The sequence below is a fragment of the Salmo trutta genome, unplaced genomic scaffold (assembly GCF_901001165.1).
Source record: "Salmo trutta unplaced genomic scaffold, fSalTru1.1, whole genome shotgun sequence".
Lineage (NCBI taxonomy): Eukaryota > Metazoa > Chordata > Actinopteri > Salmoniformes > Salmonidae > Salmo > Salmo trutta.
Window position 1 is genome coordinate 30,001 of NW_021823226.1, and position 20,987 is coordinate 50,987.

Sequence of the window (20,987 nt, forward strand, 5' to 3'; positions counted from 1 at the left end):
AGTCATCCATCCAGTCATCCAACCATCCAGTCATCCATCCAGTCATCCATCCAGCCATCCAACCATCCAGCCATCCAACCATCCAGTCATCCATCCAGTCATCCATCCAGTCATCCATCCAGCCATCCAGTCAGCCATCCAGCCATCCAGCCATCCAACCATCCAGCCATCCAACCATCCAGCCATCCAACCATCCAGCCATCCAACCATCCAGTCATCCATCCAGCCATCCAACCATCCAGTCAGCCATCCAGTCATCCAGTCATCCAGTCATCCAACCATCCAGCCATCCATCCAGTCATCCATCCATCCAACCATCCATCCAGTCATCCATCCATCCATCCATCCATCCAGTCATCCATCCAGTCATCCATCCAGTCATCCAACCATCCATCCATCCAACCATCCATCCAGTCATCCATCCATCCATCCAGTCATCCATCCATCCAGTCATCCATCCAACCATCCATCCATCCAGTCATCCAGCCATCCATCCAGTCATCCAGCCATCCATCCAGTCATCCATCCATCCATCCATCCATCCATCCAACCATCCATCCATCCAGTCATCCAGCCATCCATCCAGTCATCCAGCCATCCATCCAGTCATCCATCCATCCATCCATCCAACCATCCAACCATCCAACCATCCATCCATCCAGTCATCCATCCATCCAAGCACAGAGGCAGGCAGGCAGAAAGGCACATACTGAACCGCCCCACTAACCTGAGTGCTCGTATCTCTACAGAGTAGTGGGTATGGTTGCTGTTGCCAGCTCCAGCCAGCCAGTGGACTCTCCCTTGGAAGTCCAGAAACTCTACAGACACATTCTGAGGAGGGGAGAGACACACTAACACACACACACACACACACACACACACACACACAACTAGTGAGTGAGAGTGTGAATGAGTGAGTGAATCTTTGTTAATCAGGGTGTTAATCAGGGTGTTAATCAGTGTGTTAATCAGGGTTAGATCAGTGTGTTAATCAGGGTTAGATCAGTGTGTTAATCAGGGTGTTAATCAGGGTTAGATCAGTGTGTTAATCAGGGTGTTAATCAGGTTTAGATCAGGGTGTTAATCAGGGTGTTAATCAGGGTTAGATCAGTGTGTTAATCAGGGTGTTAATCAGGGTGTTAATCAGGGTTAGATCAGTGTGTTAATCAGGGTGTTAATCAGTGTGTTAATCAGGGTTAGATCAGGGTGTTAATCAGGGTTAGATCAGTGTGTTAATCAGGGTGTTAATCAGTGTGTTAATCAGGGTTAGATCAGTGTGTTAATCAGGGTTAGATCAGTGTGTTAATCAGGGCTTTAATCAGTTTTAGATCAGGGTGTTAATCAGGGTGTTAATCAGGGTTAGATCAGTGTGTTAATCAGGGTGTTAATCAGGGTTAGATCAGTGTGTTAATCAGGGTGTTAATCAGGGTGTTAATCAGGGTTAGATCAGGGTTAGATCAGGGTGTTAATCAGGGTGTTAATCAGGGTTAGATCAGTGTGTGTAGTCAGGTTTTACCTGCTGAAGGCCAGAGGAAGATCCAGATACAGATGGAACACTGAAGCAACATCACCATGGAGACACCTTCCTCTCAATCTCACCTGGTCAATTTGTACAGCATGGGATCTGCAGCCCTGTGGTGGAATAAACCCAGGGTTAGGTTAGGGTTGAAATAACCCAGGGTTAGGTTAGGGTTGGCCAACAGATTAACCCAGGGTTAGGTTAGGGTTGGTCAACGGATTAACCCAGGGTTAGGTTAGGGTTGGCCAACAGATTAACCCAGGGTAAGGTTAGGGTTGGCCAACATATTAACCCAGGGTTAGGTTAGGGTTGGTCAACGGATTAACCCTGAGTTAGGTTAGGGTTGGTCAACAGATTAACCCAGGGTTAGGCTTTGCATGATCTGTTGTTGTCTTCACCTTTTTGCACCTGTTGTCTGTGCCCAATCATGTTTGTAGCATGTTTCTGCTGCTACCATGATGTGCTGATGCCATATTGTGTTGCTACCATTCTGTATTGTCATGTAGATGTTGTCATGTTCTGTTGGTACCATGCTGTGTTGTCATGTTGTTGCTGTCATGCTGTGTTGCTATCATGTTGTTGCTACCATGCTGTGTTGTCATGTACTGCTACCATGCTGTGTTGTCATGTGTTGCTACCATGCTGTGTTGTAATGTGTTGCTACCATGCTGTGTTGTAATGTGTTGCTACCATGCTGTGTTGTAATGTGTTGCTACCATACTGTGTTGTCATGTGTTGCTACCATGCTGTGTTGTCATGTGTTGCTACCATGCTGTGTTGTCATGTGTTGCTACCATGCTGTGTTGTAATGTGTTGCTACCATACTGTGTTGTCATGTGTTGCTACCATGCTGTGTTGTAATGTTGTGTTTCTACCATGCTGTGTTGTTATGTGTTGCTACCATGCTGTGTTGTAATATTGTGTTTCTACCATGCTGTGTTGTCATGTTGTGTTGCTACCATGCTGTGTTGTCATGTGTTCCTACCATGCTAACATGCTGTGTTGTCATGTGTTGCTACCATACTGTGTTGTAATGTTGTGTTGCTACCATGCTGTGTTGAAATGTGATGCTACCATGCTGTATTGTGTTGTAATGTGTTGCTACCATGCTGTGTTGTAATGTGTTTCTACCATGCTGTGTTGTGTTGTAATGTGTTGCTACCATGCTGTGTTGTCTTGTGTTGCTACCATGCTACCATGCTGTGTTGTCATGTGTTTCTACCATGCTGTGTTGTAATGTTGTGTTGCTACCATACTGTGTTGTAATCTTGTGTTGCTACCATGCTGTGTTGTAATGTGTTGCTACCATGCTGTATTGTAATGTGTTGCTACCATGCTGTGTTGTAATGTTGTGTTTCTACCATGCTGTGTTGTAATGTTGTGTTGCTACCATGCTGTGTTGTAATGTTGTGTTGCTACCATGCTGTGTTGTAATGTTGTGTTGCTACCATGCTACCATATTGTGTTGTTATGTGTTGCTACCAGGCTGTGTTGTCATGTGTTGCTACCATGCTGTGTTGTCAAGTGTTGCTACCATGCTGTGTTGTTATGTGTTGCTACCATGCTGTGTTGTCATGTGTCGCTACCATGGTGTGTTGTCATGTGTTGCTACCATGCTGTGTTGTAATGTTGTGTTGCTACCATGCTGTGTTGTTATGTGTTGCTACCATGCTGTGTTGTTATGTGTTGCTACCATGCTGTGTTGTAATGTTGTGTTGCAACCATGCTGTGTTGTCATGTGTTTCTACCATGCTGTGTTGTCATGTGTTGCTACCATGCTGTGTTGTCATGTGTTGCTACGATGCTGTGTTGTCATGTGTTGCTACCATGCTGTGTTGTCATGTGTTGCTGCCATGCTGTGTTGTCATGTGTTGCTACCATGCTGTGTTGTCATGTGTTGCTACCATGCTGTGTTGTCATGTGTTGCTACCATGCTGTGTTGTAATGTTGTGTTGCTACCATGCTGTGTTGTAATGTTGTGTTGCTACCATGCTGTGTTGTAATGTTGTGTTGCTACCATGCTGTGTTGTCATGTGTTGCTACCATGCTGTGTTGTCATGTGTTGCTACCATGCTACCATGCTGTGTTGTCATGTGTTTCTACCATGCTGTGTTGTCATGTGTTGCTACCATGCTGTGTTGTCATGTGTTGCTACCATGCTGTGTTGTCATGTGTTGCTACCATGCTGTGTTGTCATGTGTTGCTACCATGCTGTGTTGTCATGTGTTGCTGTCATGCTGTGTTGTCATGTGTTGCTACCATGCTGTGTTGTCATGTGTTGCTACCATGCTGTGTTGTAATGTTGTGTTGCTACCATGCTGTGTTGTAATGTTGTGTTGCTACCATGCTGTGTTGTAATGTTGTGTTGCTACCATGCTGTGTTGTAATGTTGTGTTGCTACCATGCTGTGTTGTCATGTGTTGCTACCATGCTACCATGCTGTGTTGTCATGTGTTGCTACCATGCTGTGTTGTCATGTGTTGCTACCATGCTGTGTTGTCATGTTGTGTTGCTACCATGCTGTGTTGTAATGTGTTGCTACCATGCCGTGTTGTCATGTGTTGCTACCATGCTGTGTTGTCATGTGTTGCTACCATGCTGTGTTGTCATGTTGTGTTGCTACCATGCTGTTTTGTAATGTGTTGCTACCATACCGTGTTGTCATGTGTTGCTACCATGCTGTGTTATCGTGTGTTGCTACCATGTTGTGTTTCTACCATGCTGTGTTGTCATGTTGTGCTGCTACCATGTTGTGTTGCTACCATGCCGTGTTGTCATGTGTTGCTACCATGCTGTGTTGTCATGTGTTGCTACCATGCCGTGTTGTCATGTGTTGCTACCATGCTGTGTTGTCATGTGTTGCTACCATGCTGTGTTGTCATGTGTTGCTACCATGTTGTGTTGCTACCATGCTGTGTTGTCATGTGTTGCTGCCATGTTATGTTGTTGTATTAGGTCTCTCTTATGTAGTGTTGTGGTGTCTCTCTTGGCGTGATGTGTGTTTTGTCCTACATTTTTATTTTTAATCCCAGTCCCCATCCCCGCAGGAGGCCTTTTGGTAGACTGTCATTGTAAAGATTTTTTTCCTGACTTGCCTAGTTAAATAAAGGTGAAAAAAACTGTGTCTATAGATAGTCAATGGTAGGCTAAGAGGGGACTCTTTGGTAGGTTCACCTACAGCGCATCCCTTGGCAGCAGTACTGTAGACTACTTTATCACTGACCTAAACCCAGAGTCTCTCAGAGCCTTCACAGTCAGCCCACTGACCTAAACCCAGAGTCTCTCAGAGCCTTCACAGTCAGCCCACTGACCTAAACCCAGAGTCTCTCAGAGCCTTCACAGTCAGCCCACTGACCTCAACCCAGAGTCTCTCAGAGCCTTCACAGTCAGCCCACTGACCTAAACCCAGAGTCTCTCAGAGCCTTCACAGTCAGCCCACTGACCTAAACCCAGAGTTTCTCAGAGCCTTCACAGTCAGCCCACTGACCTAAACCCAGAGTCTCTCAGAGCCTTCACAGTCAGCCCACTGACCTAAACCCAGAGTATCTCAGAGCCTTCACAGTCAGCCCACTGACCTAAACCCAGAGTGTCTCAGAGCCTTCACAGTCAGCCCACTGACCTAAACCCAGAGTCTCTCAGAGCCTTCACAGTCAGCCCACTGACCTAAACCCAGAGTCTCTCAGAGCCTTCACAGTCAGCCCACTGACCTCAACCCAGAGTCTCTCAGAGCCTTCACAGTCAGCCCACTGACCTAAACCCAGAGTCTCTCAGAGCCTTCACAGTCAGCCCACTGACCTAAACCCAGAGTCTCTCAGAGCCTTCACAGTCAGCCCACTGACCTAAACCCAGAGTCTCTCAGAGCCTTCACAGTCAGCCCACTGACCTAAACCCAGAGTCTCTCAGAGCCTTCACAGTCAGCCCACTGACATCAACCCAGAGTCTCTCAGAGCCTTCACAGTCAGCCCACTGACCTAAACCCAGAGTCTCTCAGGGCCTTCACAGTCAGCCCACTGACCTAAACCCAGAGTCTCAGAGCCTTCACAGTCAGCCCACTGACCTAAACCCAGAGTCTCTCAGAGCCTTCACAGTCAGCCCACTGACCTAAACCCAGAGTCTCTCAGAGCCTCCACAGTCAGCCCACTGACCTAAACCCAGAGTCTCTCAGAGCCTTCACAGTCAGCCCACTGACCTAAACCCAGAGTCTCTCAGAGCCTCCACAGTCAGCCCACTGACCTAAACCCAGAGTCTCTCAGAGCCTTCACAGTCAGCCCACTGACCTAAACCCAGAGTCTCTCAGAGCCTTCACAGTCAGCCCACTGACCTAAACCCAGAGTCTCTCAGAGCCTTCACAGTCAGCCCACTGACCTAAACCCAGAGTCTCTCAGAGCCTTCACAGTCAGCCCATCGACCTAAACCCAGAGTCTCTCAGAGCCTTCACAGTCAGCCCACTGACCTAAACCCAGAGTCTCTCAGAGCCTCCACAGTCAGCCCACTGACCTAAACCCAGAGTCTCTCAGAGCCTTCACAGTCAGCCCACTGACCTAAACCCAGAGTCTCTCAGAGCCTTCACAGTCAGCCCACTGACCTAAACCCAGAGTCTCTCAGAGCCTTCACAGTCAGCCCACTGACACCTCTCTCAGACCACAGTAAAATCACAGTGTATCTGAGAAGAGTGGAATCCAACCATGAAGCATCACGGCCCTCAAAAAAGAAACATTTATTCTAAACTTGGTTGATCTGTTGGCCAACCCTAACCTAACCCTGGGTTTATCTGTTGGCCAACCCTAACCTAACCCTGGGTTTATCTGTTGGCCAACCCTAACCTAACCCTGGGTTTATCTGTTGGCCAACCCTAACCTAACCCTGGGTTTATCTGTTGGCCAACCCTAACCTAACCCTGGGTTTATATGTTGGCCAACCCTAACCTAACCCTGGGTTTATCTGTTTGCCAACCCTAACCTAATGGTCCATGCTATCCGGGATCGTTGGGACGGCCCTACTCCATTGAAGTTTACATTTAAAAAGGTTAAGGTTAGGGTTAGGTAAGGGTTAAACATGATTAGAGTTTAGGATAGGGACATCCCAAATATCTCGGATAGCAGTGACCCTAACCCAGACCTGTTTTAATCTGTTGGCCAATCCTAACTTTTTTTTACCTTTATTTAACCAGGTAGGCCAGTTCAGAACAAGTTCTCATTTACAACTACGACCTGGCCAAGATAAAGCAAAGCAGTGTGACAGACAACAACACAGAGTTACACATGGAATAAACAAGCGTACAGTCAATAACACAATAGAAAAAAAGAAAGTCTATATACAGTGTGTGCAAATGGCATGAGGAGTTAAGGCAATAAATAGGCCATAGTAGTGAAGTAATTACAATTTGCAAATTAACACTGGAGTGATAGATGATCAGATGATGATGTGCAAGTAGAAATACTGGTGTGCAAAAGAGCAGAAAGTAAATAAAAACAATATGGGGATGAGGTAGGTAGATAGATGGGCTGTTTACAGATGGGCTATGTACATGTGGAGTGATCTGTGAGCTGCTCTGACAGCTGATGCTTAAAGTTAGTGAGGGAGATATGAGTCTCCAGCTTCAGTGATTTTTGCAATTCGTTCCAGTCATTGGCAGCAGAGAACTGGAAGGAAAGGTGGCCAAAGGAGGTGTTGGGACTTTGGGGATGACCTGTGAGAAATACCTATCTGGCATGTGTCTGTAATATAGTCGGCCTGGACAGGGAGATAGAAATGGAAAGGGGGATAGTTGTACAACTGAAACGTCTCGATCAGACCGACAGCATCAACGCTGCATAATACATTCTGCAGTCAAACTGTTTTATTGACTTAATCCGACATGTTTAGTGGATATGTGTACAACAACAGTTCAACATTCACCTTCTGCTACTATTTCTGTCAAGTCTACACATACAATTTGATGCATACTTTCAATAAATCCAACGTACGCACCGCACAGAATGCACTGCACCTGCCTGTGCAAACGCAGCTTTCCATTGGAAATAATGTACTTGTGGTGTACCAAAGCGCAACGACGCTGTCTATCTGATTGAGGCCATATAGGTTGTGTTGCCCTGCTCAGAGTTACATGCATCAACTGTCATTGACTGACAGATTGATATAACATGATGTGGTTAGCTGTTATGTAAAATATCTAACCAGGCATTGTGAGATCTGTCAGTTATCACCAACTCAGAGAGAGAGAGAGAGGAAGAGAGAGATGGAGAGAGATAGAGACAGAGAGAGAAATGGAGAGAGAGAGATGGAGGAAGAGACAGAGAGAGAGAGAGAAATGGAGAGAGAGATGGAGAGAGAGATATAGAGACAGAGATAGATAGATAGATAGATAGATAGATAGATAGATAGATAGATAGATAGATAGATAGATAGATAGAGAGAGATATAGAGACAGAGAGAGAGAGAGAGAGAGAGAGAGAGAGATGGAGAGAGAGATATAGAGACAGAGAGAGAGAGAGAGAGAGATAGAGAGAGAGAGATATAGAGACAGAGAGAGAGAGAGAGAGAGAGAGAGAGAGAGAGATGGAGAGAGAGATATAGAGACAGAGAGAGAGAGAGAGAGAGACGGAGAGAGAGATATAGAGACAGAGAGAGATATAGAGACCGAGAGAGAGAGAGAGAGAGATATAGAGACAGAGAGTGAGAGAGAGAGAGATATAGAGACAGAGAGTGAGAGAGAGAGAGAAATGGAGATGGGGAGAGAGAGAGAGAGAGAGAGAGAGAGAGAGAGAGAGAGAGAGAAATGGAGAGAGAGATGCAGAGTGATATATAGAGACAGAGACAGAGAGAGACAGACAGAGAGACAGAGAGAGATAGAGATGTATTTCTCCGTTTCTTTGTTTTTAGAATGAGATAAACACAAGAATCTAAAAATAATTCAAGACAAGAAGTGATAAACAACAACTCTATTTAATCAGAATAGAAGAAAAAGTAACTTTTCACCTCAAATTAAGAAGTTTTGACTCTCGCTAGCTAGCTATACAAGAAAAACCTAGCCAGCAGGCTAACAAGCTAGCCAGAAAAATTGAGCTAGAACAAACCTAGCAAGGGGAGTTAATACAACTACATCAAACAACCAAACTGAGTGAGTAAACCAGAAAGGAGCACGGACTCTAACGTTGAACATATCTTCAGTTTGTTTGTGTGAAGATTTTTCACTCTTTTTGCATTTTTTTGTTGTTGCTAAATTAGAGCTAGCTAGCAACAGCAGCAGACAAACAAAAACAGTTGCCATGATAACGGTGCAGCAGCAGCAGAGCAGCAGAGCAGAGCAGCAGAGCAGAGCAGCAGAGCAGAGACGCAGAGCAGAGCAGCAGAGCAGAGCAGCAGAGCAGAGCAGCAGAGCCCACAGGCAGCATATCCCCACTCCCCCTCAGTGCTGAGTCCATTCTCTACCCTCCAGAGGCCAAAAATAACACAAAGAGGAAAGCTATTAAACAGAAACTACTAAAGGGGAGAAACAGACTCTACTAAAGGGGAGAAACAGACTCTACTAAAGGGGAGAAACAGACTCTACTAAAGGGGAGAACAGACTCTACTAAAGGGGAGAAACAGACTCTACTAAAGGGGAGAACAGACTCTACTAAAGGGGAGAAACAGACTCTACTAAAGGGGAGAAACAGACTCTACTAAAGGGGAGAAACAGACTCTACTAAAGGGGAGAACAGACTCTACTAAAGGGGAGAAACAGACTCTACTAAAGGGGAGAAACAGACTCTACTAAAGGGGAGAAACAGACTCTACTAAAGGGGAGAACAGACTCTACTAAAGGGGAGAAACAGACTCTACTAAAGGGGAGAAACAGACTCTACTAAAGGGGAGAACAGACTCTACTAAAGGGGAGAAACAGACTCTACTAAAGGGGAGAAACAGACACCACTAAAGGGGAGAAACAGACTCCACTAAAGGGGAGAAACAGAAACCCTTTTGGCAGACCTCAACAATAACAGTGATGTGAGTAATCTCATCTTCCTCACTGACCAGCCAAATGCATGGCGCTCAGCAGCCTGCTCTCACTACCCATCCATCTCATCTTCCTCACTGACCAGCCAAATGCATGGCGCTCAGCAGCCTGCTCTCACTACCCATCCATCTCATCTTCCTCACTGACCAGCCAAATGCATGGCGCTCAGCAGCCTGCTCTCACTACCCATCCATCTCATCTTCCTCACTGACCAGCCAAATGCATGGCGCTCAGCAGCCTGCTCTCACTACCCATCCATAAAGACAGAGGGAATCTGTAACGGGTGGAAGCTGAAAGTCAAAGAGACAGACGACCCAGACAGCACCATGATAACAATCAACCTCTACAAGACTGGGACTGTCATGGTGCCAGGTAACATCAGACTGGGACTGTCATGGTGCCAGGTAACATCAGACTGGGACTGTCATGGTGCCAGGTAACATCAGACTGGGACTGTCATGGTGCCAGGTAACAGACTGGGACTGTCATGGTGCCAGGTAACATCAGACTGGGACTGTCATGGTGCCAGGTAACAGACTGGGACTGTCATGGTGCCAGGTAACAGACTGGGACTGTCATGGTGCCAGGTAACAGACTGGGACTGTCATGGTGCCAGGTAACATCAGACTGGGACTGTCATGGTGCCAGGTAACAGACTGGGACTGTCATGGTGCCAGGTAACATCAGACTGGGACTGTCATGGTGCCAGGTAACAGACTGGGACTGTCATGGTGCCAGGTAACATCAGACTGGGACTGTCATGGTGCCAGGTAACAGACTGGGACTATCATGGTGCCAGGTAACATCAGACTGGGACTGTCATGGTGTCAGGTAACAGGCTGGGACTGTCATGGTGCCAGGTAACAGGCTGGGACTGTCATGGTGCCAGGTAACAGACTGGGACTGTCATGGTGCCAGGTAACATCAGACTGGGACTGTCATGGTGCCAGGTAACAGACTGGGACTGTCATGGTGCCAGGTAACATCAGACTGGGACTGTCATGGTGCCAGGTAACAGGCTGGGACTGTCATGGTGCCAGGTATCAGACTGGGACTGTCATGGTGCCAGGTAACAGATTGGGACTGTCATGGTGCCAGGTAACAGACTGGGACTGTCATGGTGCCAGGTAACAGACTGGGACTGTCATGGTGCCAGGTAACATCAGACTGGGACTGTCATGGTGCCAGGTAACAGACTGGGACTGTCATGGTGCCAGGTATCAGACTGGGACTGTCATGGTGCCAGGTAACAGACTGGGACTGTCATGGTGCCAGGTAACAGACTGGGACTGTCATGGTGCCAGGTAACAGACTGGGACTGTCATGGTGCCAGGTAACAGGCAGGGACTGTCATGGTGCCAGGTAACAGACTGGGACTGTCATGGTGCCAGGTATCAGACTGGGACTGTCATGGTGCCAGGTAACATCAGGCTGGGACTTGTCATGGTGCCAGGTAACATCAGGCTGTTTGAAACAGACTGGGACTGTCATGGTGCCAGGTAACAGACTGGGACTGTCATGGTGCCAGGTATCAGACTGGGACTGTCATGGTGTCAGGTAACAGACTGTCATGGTGCCAGGTAACAGACTGTCACGGTGCCAGGTAACAGACTGGGACTGTCATGGTGCCAGGTAACAGACTGGGACTGTCATGGTGCCAGGTAACAGACTGGGACTGTCATGGTGCCAGGTAACAGACTGGGACTGTCATGGTGCCAGGTAACATCAGACTGGGACTGTCATGGTGCCAGGTAACAGACTGGGACTGTCATGGTGCCAGGTAACAGACTGGGACTGTCATGGTGCCAGGTAACAGACTGGGACTGTCATGGTGTCAGGTAACAGACTGGGACTGTCATGGTGCCAGGTAACAGACTGGGACTGTCACGGTGCCAGGTAACAGACTGGGACTGTCACGGTGCCAGGTAACAGACTGGGACTGTCATGGTGCCAGGTAACATCAGACTGGGACTGTCATGGTGCCAGGTAACATCAGACTGGGACTGTCATGGTGCCAGGTAACAGACTGGGACTGTCATGGTGCCAGGTAACATCAGACTGGGACTGTCATGGTGCCAGGTAACATCAGACTGGGACTGTCATGGTGCCAGGTAACAGACTGGGACTGTCATGGTGCCAGGTAACAGGCTGGGACTGTCATGGTAACAGACTGGGACTGTCATGGTGCCAGGTAACAGGCTGGGACTGTCATGGTGCCAGGTAACAGACTGGGACTGTCATGGTGCCAGGTAACAGGCTGGGACTGTCATGGTGCCAGGTAACAGGCTGGGACTGTCATGGTGCCAGGTAACAGACTGGGACTGTCATGGTGCCAGGTAACAGACTGGGACTGTCATGGTGCCAGGTAACATCAGACTGGGACTGTCATGGTGCCAGGTAACAGGCTGGGACTGTCATGGTGCCAGGTATCAGACTGGGACTGTCATGGTGCCAGGTAACAGACTGGGACTGTCATGGTGCCAGGTAACAGACTGGGACTGTCATGGTGCCAGGTAACAGACTGGGACTGTCATGGTGCCAGGTAACATCAGACTGGGACTGTCATGGTGCCAGGTAACAGACTGGGACTGTCATGGTGCCAGGTAACAGACTGGGACTGTCATGGTGCCAGGTAACAGGCTGGGACTGTCATGGTGCCAGGTAACAGACTGGGACTGTCATGGTGCCAGGTAACAGACTGGGACTGTCATGGTGCCAGGTAACAGACTGGGACTGTCATGGTGCCAGGTAACATCAGACTGGGACTGTCATGGTGCCAGGTAACACGCTGGGACTGTCATGGTGCCAGGTATCAGACTGGGACTGTCATGGTGCCAGGTAACAGACTGGGACTGTCATGGTGCCAGGTAACAGACTGGGACTGTCATGGTGCCAGGTAACAGGCTGGGACTGTCATGGTGCCAGGTAACAGACTGGGACTGTCATGGTGCCAGGTATCAGACTGGGACTGTCATGGTGCCAGGTAACATCAGGCTGGGACTTGTCATGGTGCCAGGTAACATCAGGCTGTTTGAAACAGACTGGGACTGTCATGGTGCCAGGTAACAGACTGGGACTGTCATGGTGCCAGGTATCAGACTGGGACTGTCATGGTGTCAGGTAACAGACTGTCATGGTGCCAGGTAACAGACTGTCACGGTGCCAGGTAACAGACTGGGACTGTCATGGTGCCAGGTAACAGACTGGGACTGTCATGGTGCCAGGTAACAGACTGGGACTGTCATGGTGCCAGGTAACAGACTGGGACTGTCATGGTGCCAGGTAACATCAGACTGGGACTGTCATGGTGCCAGGTAACAGACTGGGACTGTCATGGTGCCAGGTAACAGACTGGGACTGTCATGGTGCCAGGTAACAGACTGGGACTGTCATGGTGTCAGGTAACAGACTGGGACTGTCATGGTGCCAGGTAACAGACTGGGACTGTCACGGTGCCAGGTAACAGACTGGGACTGTCACGGTGCCAGGTAACAGACTGGGACTGTCATGGTGCCAGGTAACATCAGACTGGGACTGTCATGGTGCCAGGTAACATCAGACTGGGACTGTCATGGTGCCAGGTAACAGACTGGGACTGTCATGGTGCCAGGTAACAGACTGGGACTGTCATGGTGCCAGGTAACATCAGGCTGTTTGAAACAGACTTTCAGACCGTTAAGGAGAGAGCAGAGAGAGAGAGAAGGACACCACCAGTGACATGTCCTCCCACAAGACAAACCTCCCCAGCACCACCCTCACCCCTCACTATCCCCACCCAAAAAGGCCCACCAGCACCACCCTCACCCCTACTATCCCCACCCAAAAAGGCCCATCCAGCACCACCCTCACCCCTACTATCCCCACCCAAAAAGGCCCATCCAGCACCACCCTCACCCTACTATCCCCACCCCAAAAAGGCACATCCAGCACCACCCTCACCCCTACTATCCCCACCCAAAAAGGCACATCCAGCACCACCCTCACCCCTACTATACCCACCCAAAAAGGCACATCCAGGACCCCCCTCACCCCTACTATCCCCACCCAATAAGGTACAACCAGCACCACCCTCACCCCTACTATCCCCACCCAATAAGGTACAACCAGCACCCCCCTCACCCCTACTATCCCCACCCAAAAAGGCACATCCAGCACCTCTCTTCCCACCATCGTGGAGGACACGCCCCAGGAGGAGAGAGACCCCCCTCAGTGCAGAGCAGGCTCAGGCCCTCCTCACCACCATGGCTGCCATGAGGGATGAGTTCACCAGACTGGAGGGGGAGGTGGTCCTCCTCACCACCATGGATACCATGAGGGATGAGTTCACCAGACTGCAGGGGGAGGTGGTCCTCCTCACCACCATGGATACCATGAGGGATGAGTTCACCAGACTGGAGGGGGAGGTGGTCCTCCTCACCACCATGGATACCATAAGGGATGAGTTCACCAGACTGGAGGGGGAGGTGGTCCTCCTCACCACCATGGATACCATGAGGGATGAGTTCACCAGACTGGAGGGGGAGGTGGTCCTCCTCACCACCATGGTTACCATGAGGGATGAGTTCACCAGACTGGAGGGGGAGGTGGTCCTCCTCACCACCATGGATACCATGAGGGATGAGTTCACCAGACTGGAGGGGGAGGTGGTCCTCCTCATCACCATGGATACCATGAGGGATGAGTTCACCAGACTGGAGGGGGAGGTGGTCCTCCTCACCACCATGGATACCATGAGGGATGAGTTCACCAGACTGGAGGGGGAGGTGGTCCTGCTGAGGGAGAGCAAACAGCAAACAGAAACCAGACAACCACACCTTAGAGGAGATCCTAACCAAGCTGAGGACAGAGCAGGACAGCAGGACAGAGCAGGACAGCAGGACAGAGCAGGACAGCAGCCTGGCAGCACAGCTGAAAGAGGTTCAGCAAAACATCCACCAGCCCCCCTCTACCCCCTCCAGTCCATAACAGACCAGCCCCCCCTCTACCCCCTCCAGTCCATAACAGACCAGCCCCCCCTCTACCCCCTCCAGTCCATAACAGACCAGCCCCCCCTCTACCCCCTCCAGTCCATAACAGACCAGCCCCCCCTCTACCCCCTCCAGTCCATAACAGACCAGCCCCCCTCTACCCCCTCCAGACCCCCCTCTACACCCACCAGCCCCCAATCTACCCCCTCCAGACCCCCCTCTACCCCTCCAGCCCCCACTCTACCCCCTCCAGTCCATAACAGACCAGCCCCCCCTCTACCCCCTCCAGTCCATAACAGACCAGCCCCCCCCTCTACCCCCTCCAGTCCATAACAGACCAGCCCCCACTCTACCCCCTCCAGTCCATAACAGACCAGCCCCCCCTCTACCCCCTCCAGTCCATAACAGACCAGCCCCCACTCTACCCCCTCCTGTCCATATCAGACCAGCCCCCCCTCTACCCCCTCCAGTCCATAACAGACCAGCCCCCCCTCTACCCCCTCCAGACCCCCCTCTACACCCACCAGCCCCCACTCTACCCCCTCCAGACCCCCCTCTACCCCCTCCAGCCCCCCCTCTACCCCCTCCAGTCCATAACAGACCAGCCCCCCCTCTACCCCCTCCAGTCCATAACAGACCAGCCCCCCCTACCCCCTCCAGTCCATAACAGACCAGCCCACCCTCTACCCCCTCCAGTCCATAACAGACCAGCCACCCCCCCAGCTCCAACACCCAACAGCCCACCCTCTGCCCCCTCCAGTCCAGAAGAAACACTGGCTGACATCGTCCTGTTGATGGACTCAAATGGGAAGTTTGTTCAGGAGAATAAACTTTTCCCCTCGACACAAAAGGAGAAAGGTGTGGTGCCCAACAACGCAGAGTGCCATGAGCTGCTTGATAAGGACCATCTCGGGTCACCAAGCCACGGGTCACCTGTACAGGGAGACAGTCCCCATCCTTGCCAAGACTCTCAAGGACGTTGCTTTAAACCGCAGCCCGACCTCTCCACCAAGGAACAGAGGAGCAATCTCCACCCCGCCGAGATCACCGAGACAACCGAGACAACACCCCTAACCACCAACCAGCCACGACCACCACAGCACCACCAACCAGCCACGACCACCACAGCACCACCAACCAGCCAGCCACCACCACAGCACCACCAACCAACCACGACCACAGCACCACCAACCTCAACGCCCACCACAGCACCACCAACCAGCCACGACCACAGCATCACCAACCTCAACGACCACCACAGCACCACCAACCAGCCACGACCACAGCACCACCAACCAGCCACGACCACCACAGCACCACCAACCTCAACGACCACCACAGCACCACCAACCAGCCACGACCACAGCACCACCAACCAGCCACGACCACCACAGCACCACCAACCAGCCACGACCACAGCACCACCAACCAGCCACGACCACAGCACCACCAACCAGCCACGACCACAGCACCACCAACCAGCCACGACCACCACAGCACCACCAACCAGCCACGACCACAGCACCACCAACCAGCCACGACCACCACAGCACCACCAACCAACCACGACCACCACAGCACCACCAACCAGCCACGACCACCACAGCACCACCAACCAGCCACGACCACCACAGCACCACCAACCAGCCACGACCACAGCACCACCAACCAGCCACGACCACCACAGCACCACCAACCAGCCACGACCACAGCACCACCAACCAGCCACGACCACCACAGCACCACCAACCAGCAACGCCCACCACAGCACCACCAACGAAATGAGTGACACTAAACACATGCTGAGTCTACTATGGCCACGTGTGATAGGTCATTAAACACATGTCTACTATGGTCACGTGTGATAGGTCATTAAACACATGTCTACTATGGTCACGTGTGATAGGTCATTAAACACATGTCTACTATGGTCACATGTGATAGGTCATTAAACACATGTCTACTATGGTCACATGTGATAGGTCGAAGCTCACACTACATCCACCCAAGTGGCATGACACAAATGCTAACTTAAATGATAAACAAATTACATTTGCATAATAAGAGTTTACTTGAAAAATCCTATTTAAATAGTTCTTGTTGGATTGTGAGCGTTTATCTCATTTTGAAAGGGGGAAAAAAACAGTTATGAAATCTTTTTACGTTGCATGTTGGAATTTACAAGGTTTGAAGTCCTCTGCTTTTGGGCTAAAGAGCAGAAACCCAGACTTCCTGAAAGAAATGGATGATGTTGATATTGTAGTACTACAGGAAACATGGTGCAGAGGTGATGTTTCCACTGGCTGTCCACTAGGTTATAGGGAGATAATCCTACCATCCACTAAACTAACAGGAATCAGACAGGGCAGAGACTCAGGACAGGGCAGAGACTCAGGACAGGGCAGAGACTCAGGACAGGGCAGAGACTCAGGACAGGGCAGAGACTCAGGGCAGAGACTCAGGACAGGGCAGAGACTCAGGACAGGGCAGAGACTCAGGACAGGGCAGAGACTCAGGACAGGACAGAGACTCAGGACAGGGCAGAGACTCGGGACAGGGCAGAGACTCAGGACAGGGCAGAGACTCAGGACAGGGCAGAGACTCAGGACAGGGCAGAGACTCAGGACAGGGCAGAGACTCAGGGGGAATGGTAATATGGTATAAATCTGAACTAACTCATTCAATCGAGTTGATCAAAACAGGAGAATTCTTTATCTGGTTAAAAATCAACAAGGAGGCTTTATCTTAACAGATAAAAACATCTTCCTCTGTGCCAAATGCATTCCCCCCTCAGAGTCACCCTGCTTCAATGAAGAGAGTTTCTCCCTTCTAGAGTTTCTCCCCCTCAGAGTCACCCTGCTTCAATGAAGAGAGTTTCTCCCCCTCAGAGTCACCCTGCTTCAACGAAGAGAGTTTCTCCCCCCTCAGAGTCACCCTGCTTCAATGAAGAGAGTTTCTCCCCCTCAGAGTCACCCTGCTTCAATGTAGAGAGTTTCTCCATTCTAGAGTTTCTCCCCCCTCAGAGTCACCCTGCTTCAATGAAGAGAGTTTCTCCCCCTCAGAGTCACCCTGCTTCAATGAAGAGAGTTTCTCCCCCTCAGAGTCACCCTGCTTCAATGAAGAGAGTTTCTCCATTCTAGAGATTCTCCCCCTCAGAGTCACCCTGCTTCAACGAAGAGAGTTTCTCCATTCTAGAGGAGGAGATGAGTCACTTTCAGGCCCAAGGCAATGTACTGGTCTGTGGAGACCTCAATGGTAGAACAGCAGAAGAACAAGACACTATTTACAGGCCCAAGACAACGTACTGGACTGTGGAGACCTGAATGGTAGAACAGCAGAAGAACCAGAACCAGACACTATTTACAGGCCCAAGGCCACGTACTGGACTGTGGAGACCTGAATGGTAGAACAGCAGAAGAACCAGAACCAGACACTATTTACAGGCCCAAGGCCACGTACTGGACTGTGGAGACCTGAATGCTAGAACAGCAGAAGAACCAGAACCAGACACTATTTACAGGCCCAAGGCCACGTACTGGACTGTGGAGACCTGAATGGTAGAACAGCAGAAGAACAAGACACTATTAACAGTCCTGGAGATAAACACCTACCAGGAAGCAACAACCTTTTCCTCTCCACATACCCCCCCCCCCCCCCGGAAACCACTAGGACAAAGTGAAAAACAAAATGAGGTACAGCTCCTGCAGCTCTGTCAAACACTACATAGCCCATCTGTAAATAGCCCATCCAACCAACTACCTAGGCTCAGTTCACTAACCCAAACCAATCCCATAGAGCATCAGGACAGCAGTCAGCCAGCTGGTTCTGAGGCTCAGTTCACTAACCCAAACCAATCCCATAGAGCCTCAGGACAGCAGTCAGCCAGCTGGTTCTGAGGCTCAGTTCACTAACCAACCCCATAGAGCCTCAGGACAGCAGCCAGCCAGCTGGTTCTGAGGCTCAGTTCACTAACCCAAACCAATCCCATAGAGCCTCAGGACAGCAGTCAGCCAGCTGGTTCTGAGGCTCAGTTCACTAACCCAAACCAATCCCATAGAGCATCAGGACAGCAGTCAGCCAGCTGGTTCTGAGGCTCAGTTCACTAACCCAAACCAATCCCATAGAGCATCAGGACAGCAGTCAGCCAGCTGATTCTGAGGCTCAGTTCACTAACCCAAACCAACCCCATAGAGCCTCAGGACAGCAGTCAGCCAGCTGGTTCTGAGGCTCAGTTCACTAACCCAAACCAATCCCATAGAGCCTCAGGACAGCAGTCAGCCAGCTGGTTCTGAGGCTCAGTTCACTAACCCAAACCAATCCCATAGAGCCTCAGGACAGCAGTCAGCCAGCTGGTTCTGAGGCTCAGTTCACTAACCCAAACCAATCCCATAGAGCATCAGGACAGCAGTCAGCCAGCTGGTTCTGAGGCTCAGTTCACTAACCCAAACCAATCCCATAGAGCCTCAGGACAGCAGCCAGCCAGCTGGTTCTGAGGCTCAGTTCACTAACCCAAACCAATCCCATAGAGCCTCAGGACAGCAGCCAGCCAGCTGGTTCTGAGGCTCAGTTCACTAACCCAAACCAATCCCATAGAGCCTCAGGACAGCAGCCAGCCAGCTGGTTCTGAGGCTCAGTTCACTAACCCAAACCAATCCCATAGAGCCTCAGGACAGCAGCCAGCCAGCTGGTTCTGAGGCTCAGTTCACTAACCCAAACCAACCCCATAGAGCCTCAGGACAGCAGTCAGCCAGCTGGTTCTGAGGCTCAGTTCACTAACCAACCCCATAGAGCCTCAGGACAGCAGTCAGCCAGCTGGTTCTGAGGCTCAGTTCACTAACCCAAACCAACCCCATAGAGCATCAGGGCAGCATTCAGAAAATCTGGCCCAACCAAATCATCACAAAACAAAAAGAAAATTATATCACATATTGGAAAGACACCACAAAAAATCTAAGTAAACTTCAATGCTATTTATCTCTAAACAGACAGTCTGCCACCATGTACTTACTATCTGACCACTGTGACTGATAGAAAACTGAGGAAAACACTGACTAGGTACAGACCCAGAGAGGACAGTCTGGCTATAGAGACCGGTCATCACAGACAAACCTGGCTGCCCAGAGAGGACAGTCTGGCTATAGAGACCAGTCGTCACAGGTAAACCTGGCTGCCCAGAGAGGACAGTCTGGCTATAGAGACCGGTCATCACAGACAAACCTGGCTGCCCAGAGAGGACAGTCTGGCTATAGAGACCGGTCGTCACAGGTAAACCTGGCTGCCCAGAGAGGACAGTCTGGCTATGGAGACCGGTTGTCACAGGTAAACCTGGCTGCCCAGAGAGGACAGTCTGGCTATAGAGACCGGTCATCACAGATAAACCTGGCTGCCCAGAGAGGACAGTCTGGCTATAGAGACCGGTCGTCACAGACAAACCTGGCTGCCCAGAGAGGACAGTCTGGCTGCCCAGAGAGGACAGTCTGGCTGCCCAGAGAGGACAGTCTGGCAGGAACTAATGGGGATCCATAATAAACCCCAGGAAGAGTAGCTGCTGCCTTGGCAGGAACTAATGGGGATCCATAATAAACCTCAGGAAGAGTAGCTGCTGCCTTGGCAGGAACTAATGGGGATCCATAATAAACCCCAGGAAGAGTAGCTGCTGCCTTGGCAGGAACTAATGGGGATCCATAATAAACCCCAGGAAGAGTCGCTGCTGCCTTGGCAGGAACTAATGGGGATCCATAATAAACCCCAGGAAGAGTAGCTGCTGCCTTGGCAGGAACTAATGGGGATCCATAATAAACCCCAGGAAGAGTAGCTGCTGCCTTGACAGGAACTAATGGGGATCCATAATAAATACAAACACAGGGTGACATCACAGCAGCAAGATTTGTGACCTGTTTCCACAAGAAAAGGGAAACCAGTGAAGAACAAACACCATTGTAAATACAACCCATATTTATGCTTATTTATTTCCCCTTCTGTACTTTAACTATTTGCACATCATTACAACACCGTATATAAACATAAGATGACATTTGAAATGTCTTTATTCTTTCGGATCTTCTGTGAGTGTAATGTTTACTGTAAAACTTTTTTCTTTGTTACTTTTGTTTATTATCTATTTCACTTGCTTTAGCAACTTAAACATGTTTCCAATGCCAATAAATCCCTTTGATTTGAAATTCAATTGAGAGAGGGAGGAAAAGAGAGATAAAGACAGAGACAGCGGTAGAGAGAAAGAGAGAGAGGGGATGCCCGAGGTGCGTTCTTCAAGTGAAATAGTTTGCGAACGTTAGCTAGCACAGTCCATTTGGTTTGTTACTCTGTCAAACTGAAGCTTTGTTGATCTCTTGTCAGGTGTCATTGTACCTCACCTGTCTTGGAGCAGGGCAGCATCTTATTGGCCACTTCTGACCCTGTGACGGTCATAACAGGGTTGCCATGGTGATGTCATACAGGTCACCAGAAGTACACAATATCAAGGAAGTTGATTTGTTTCCAA

General features: G+C 50.0%; 1 protein-coding gene across 1 annotated transcript in view; it reads right to left on the bottom strand.

The window, feature by feature from the left end:
- The window catches only part of crfb12 (cytokine receptor family member B12), a 33,068-nt gene extending 12,081 nt beyond the window's left edge, over positions 1–20,987 (bottom strand). Inside the window, exons 1-3 of the mRNA XM_029748285.1 lie at positions 20,860–20,987; positions 1,517–1,632; positions 728–851 (exon numbers count right to left, since the gene is read on the bottom strand). Coding sequence (XP_029604145.1) covers positions 728–851; positions 1,517–1,574 — 182 coding nt within the window. The 5' untranslated portion in view covers positions 1,575–1,632; positions 20,860–20,987. The remainder of the gene's footprint in view (positions 1–727; positions 852–1,516; positions 1,633–20,859) is intronic.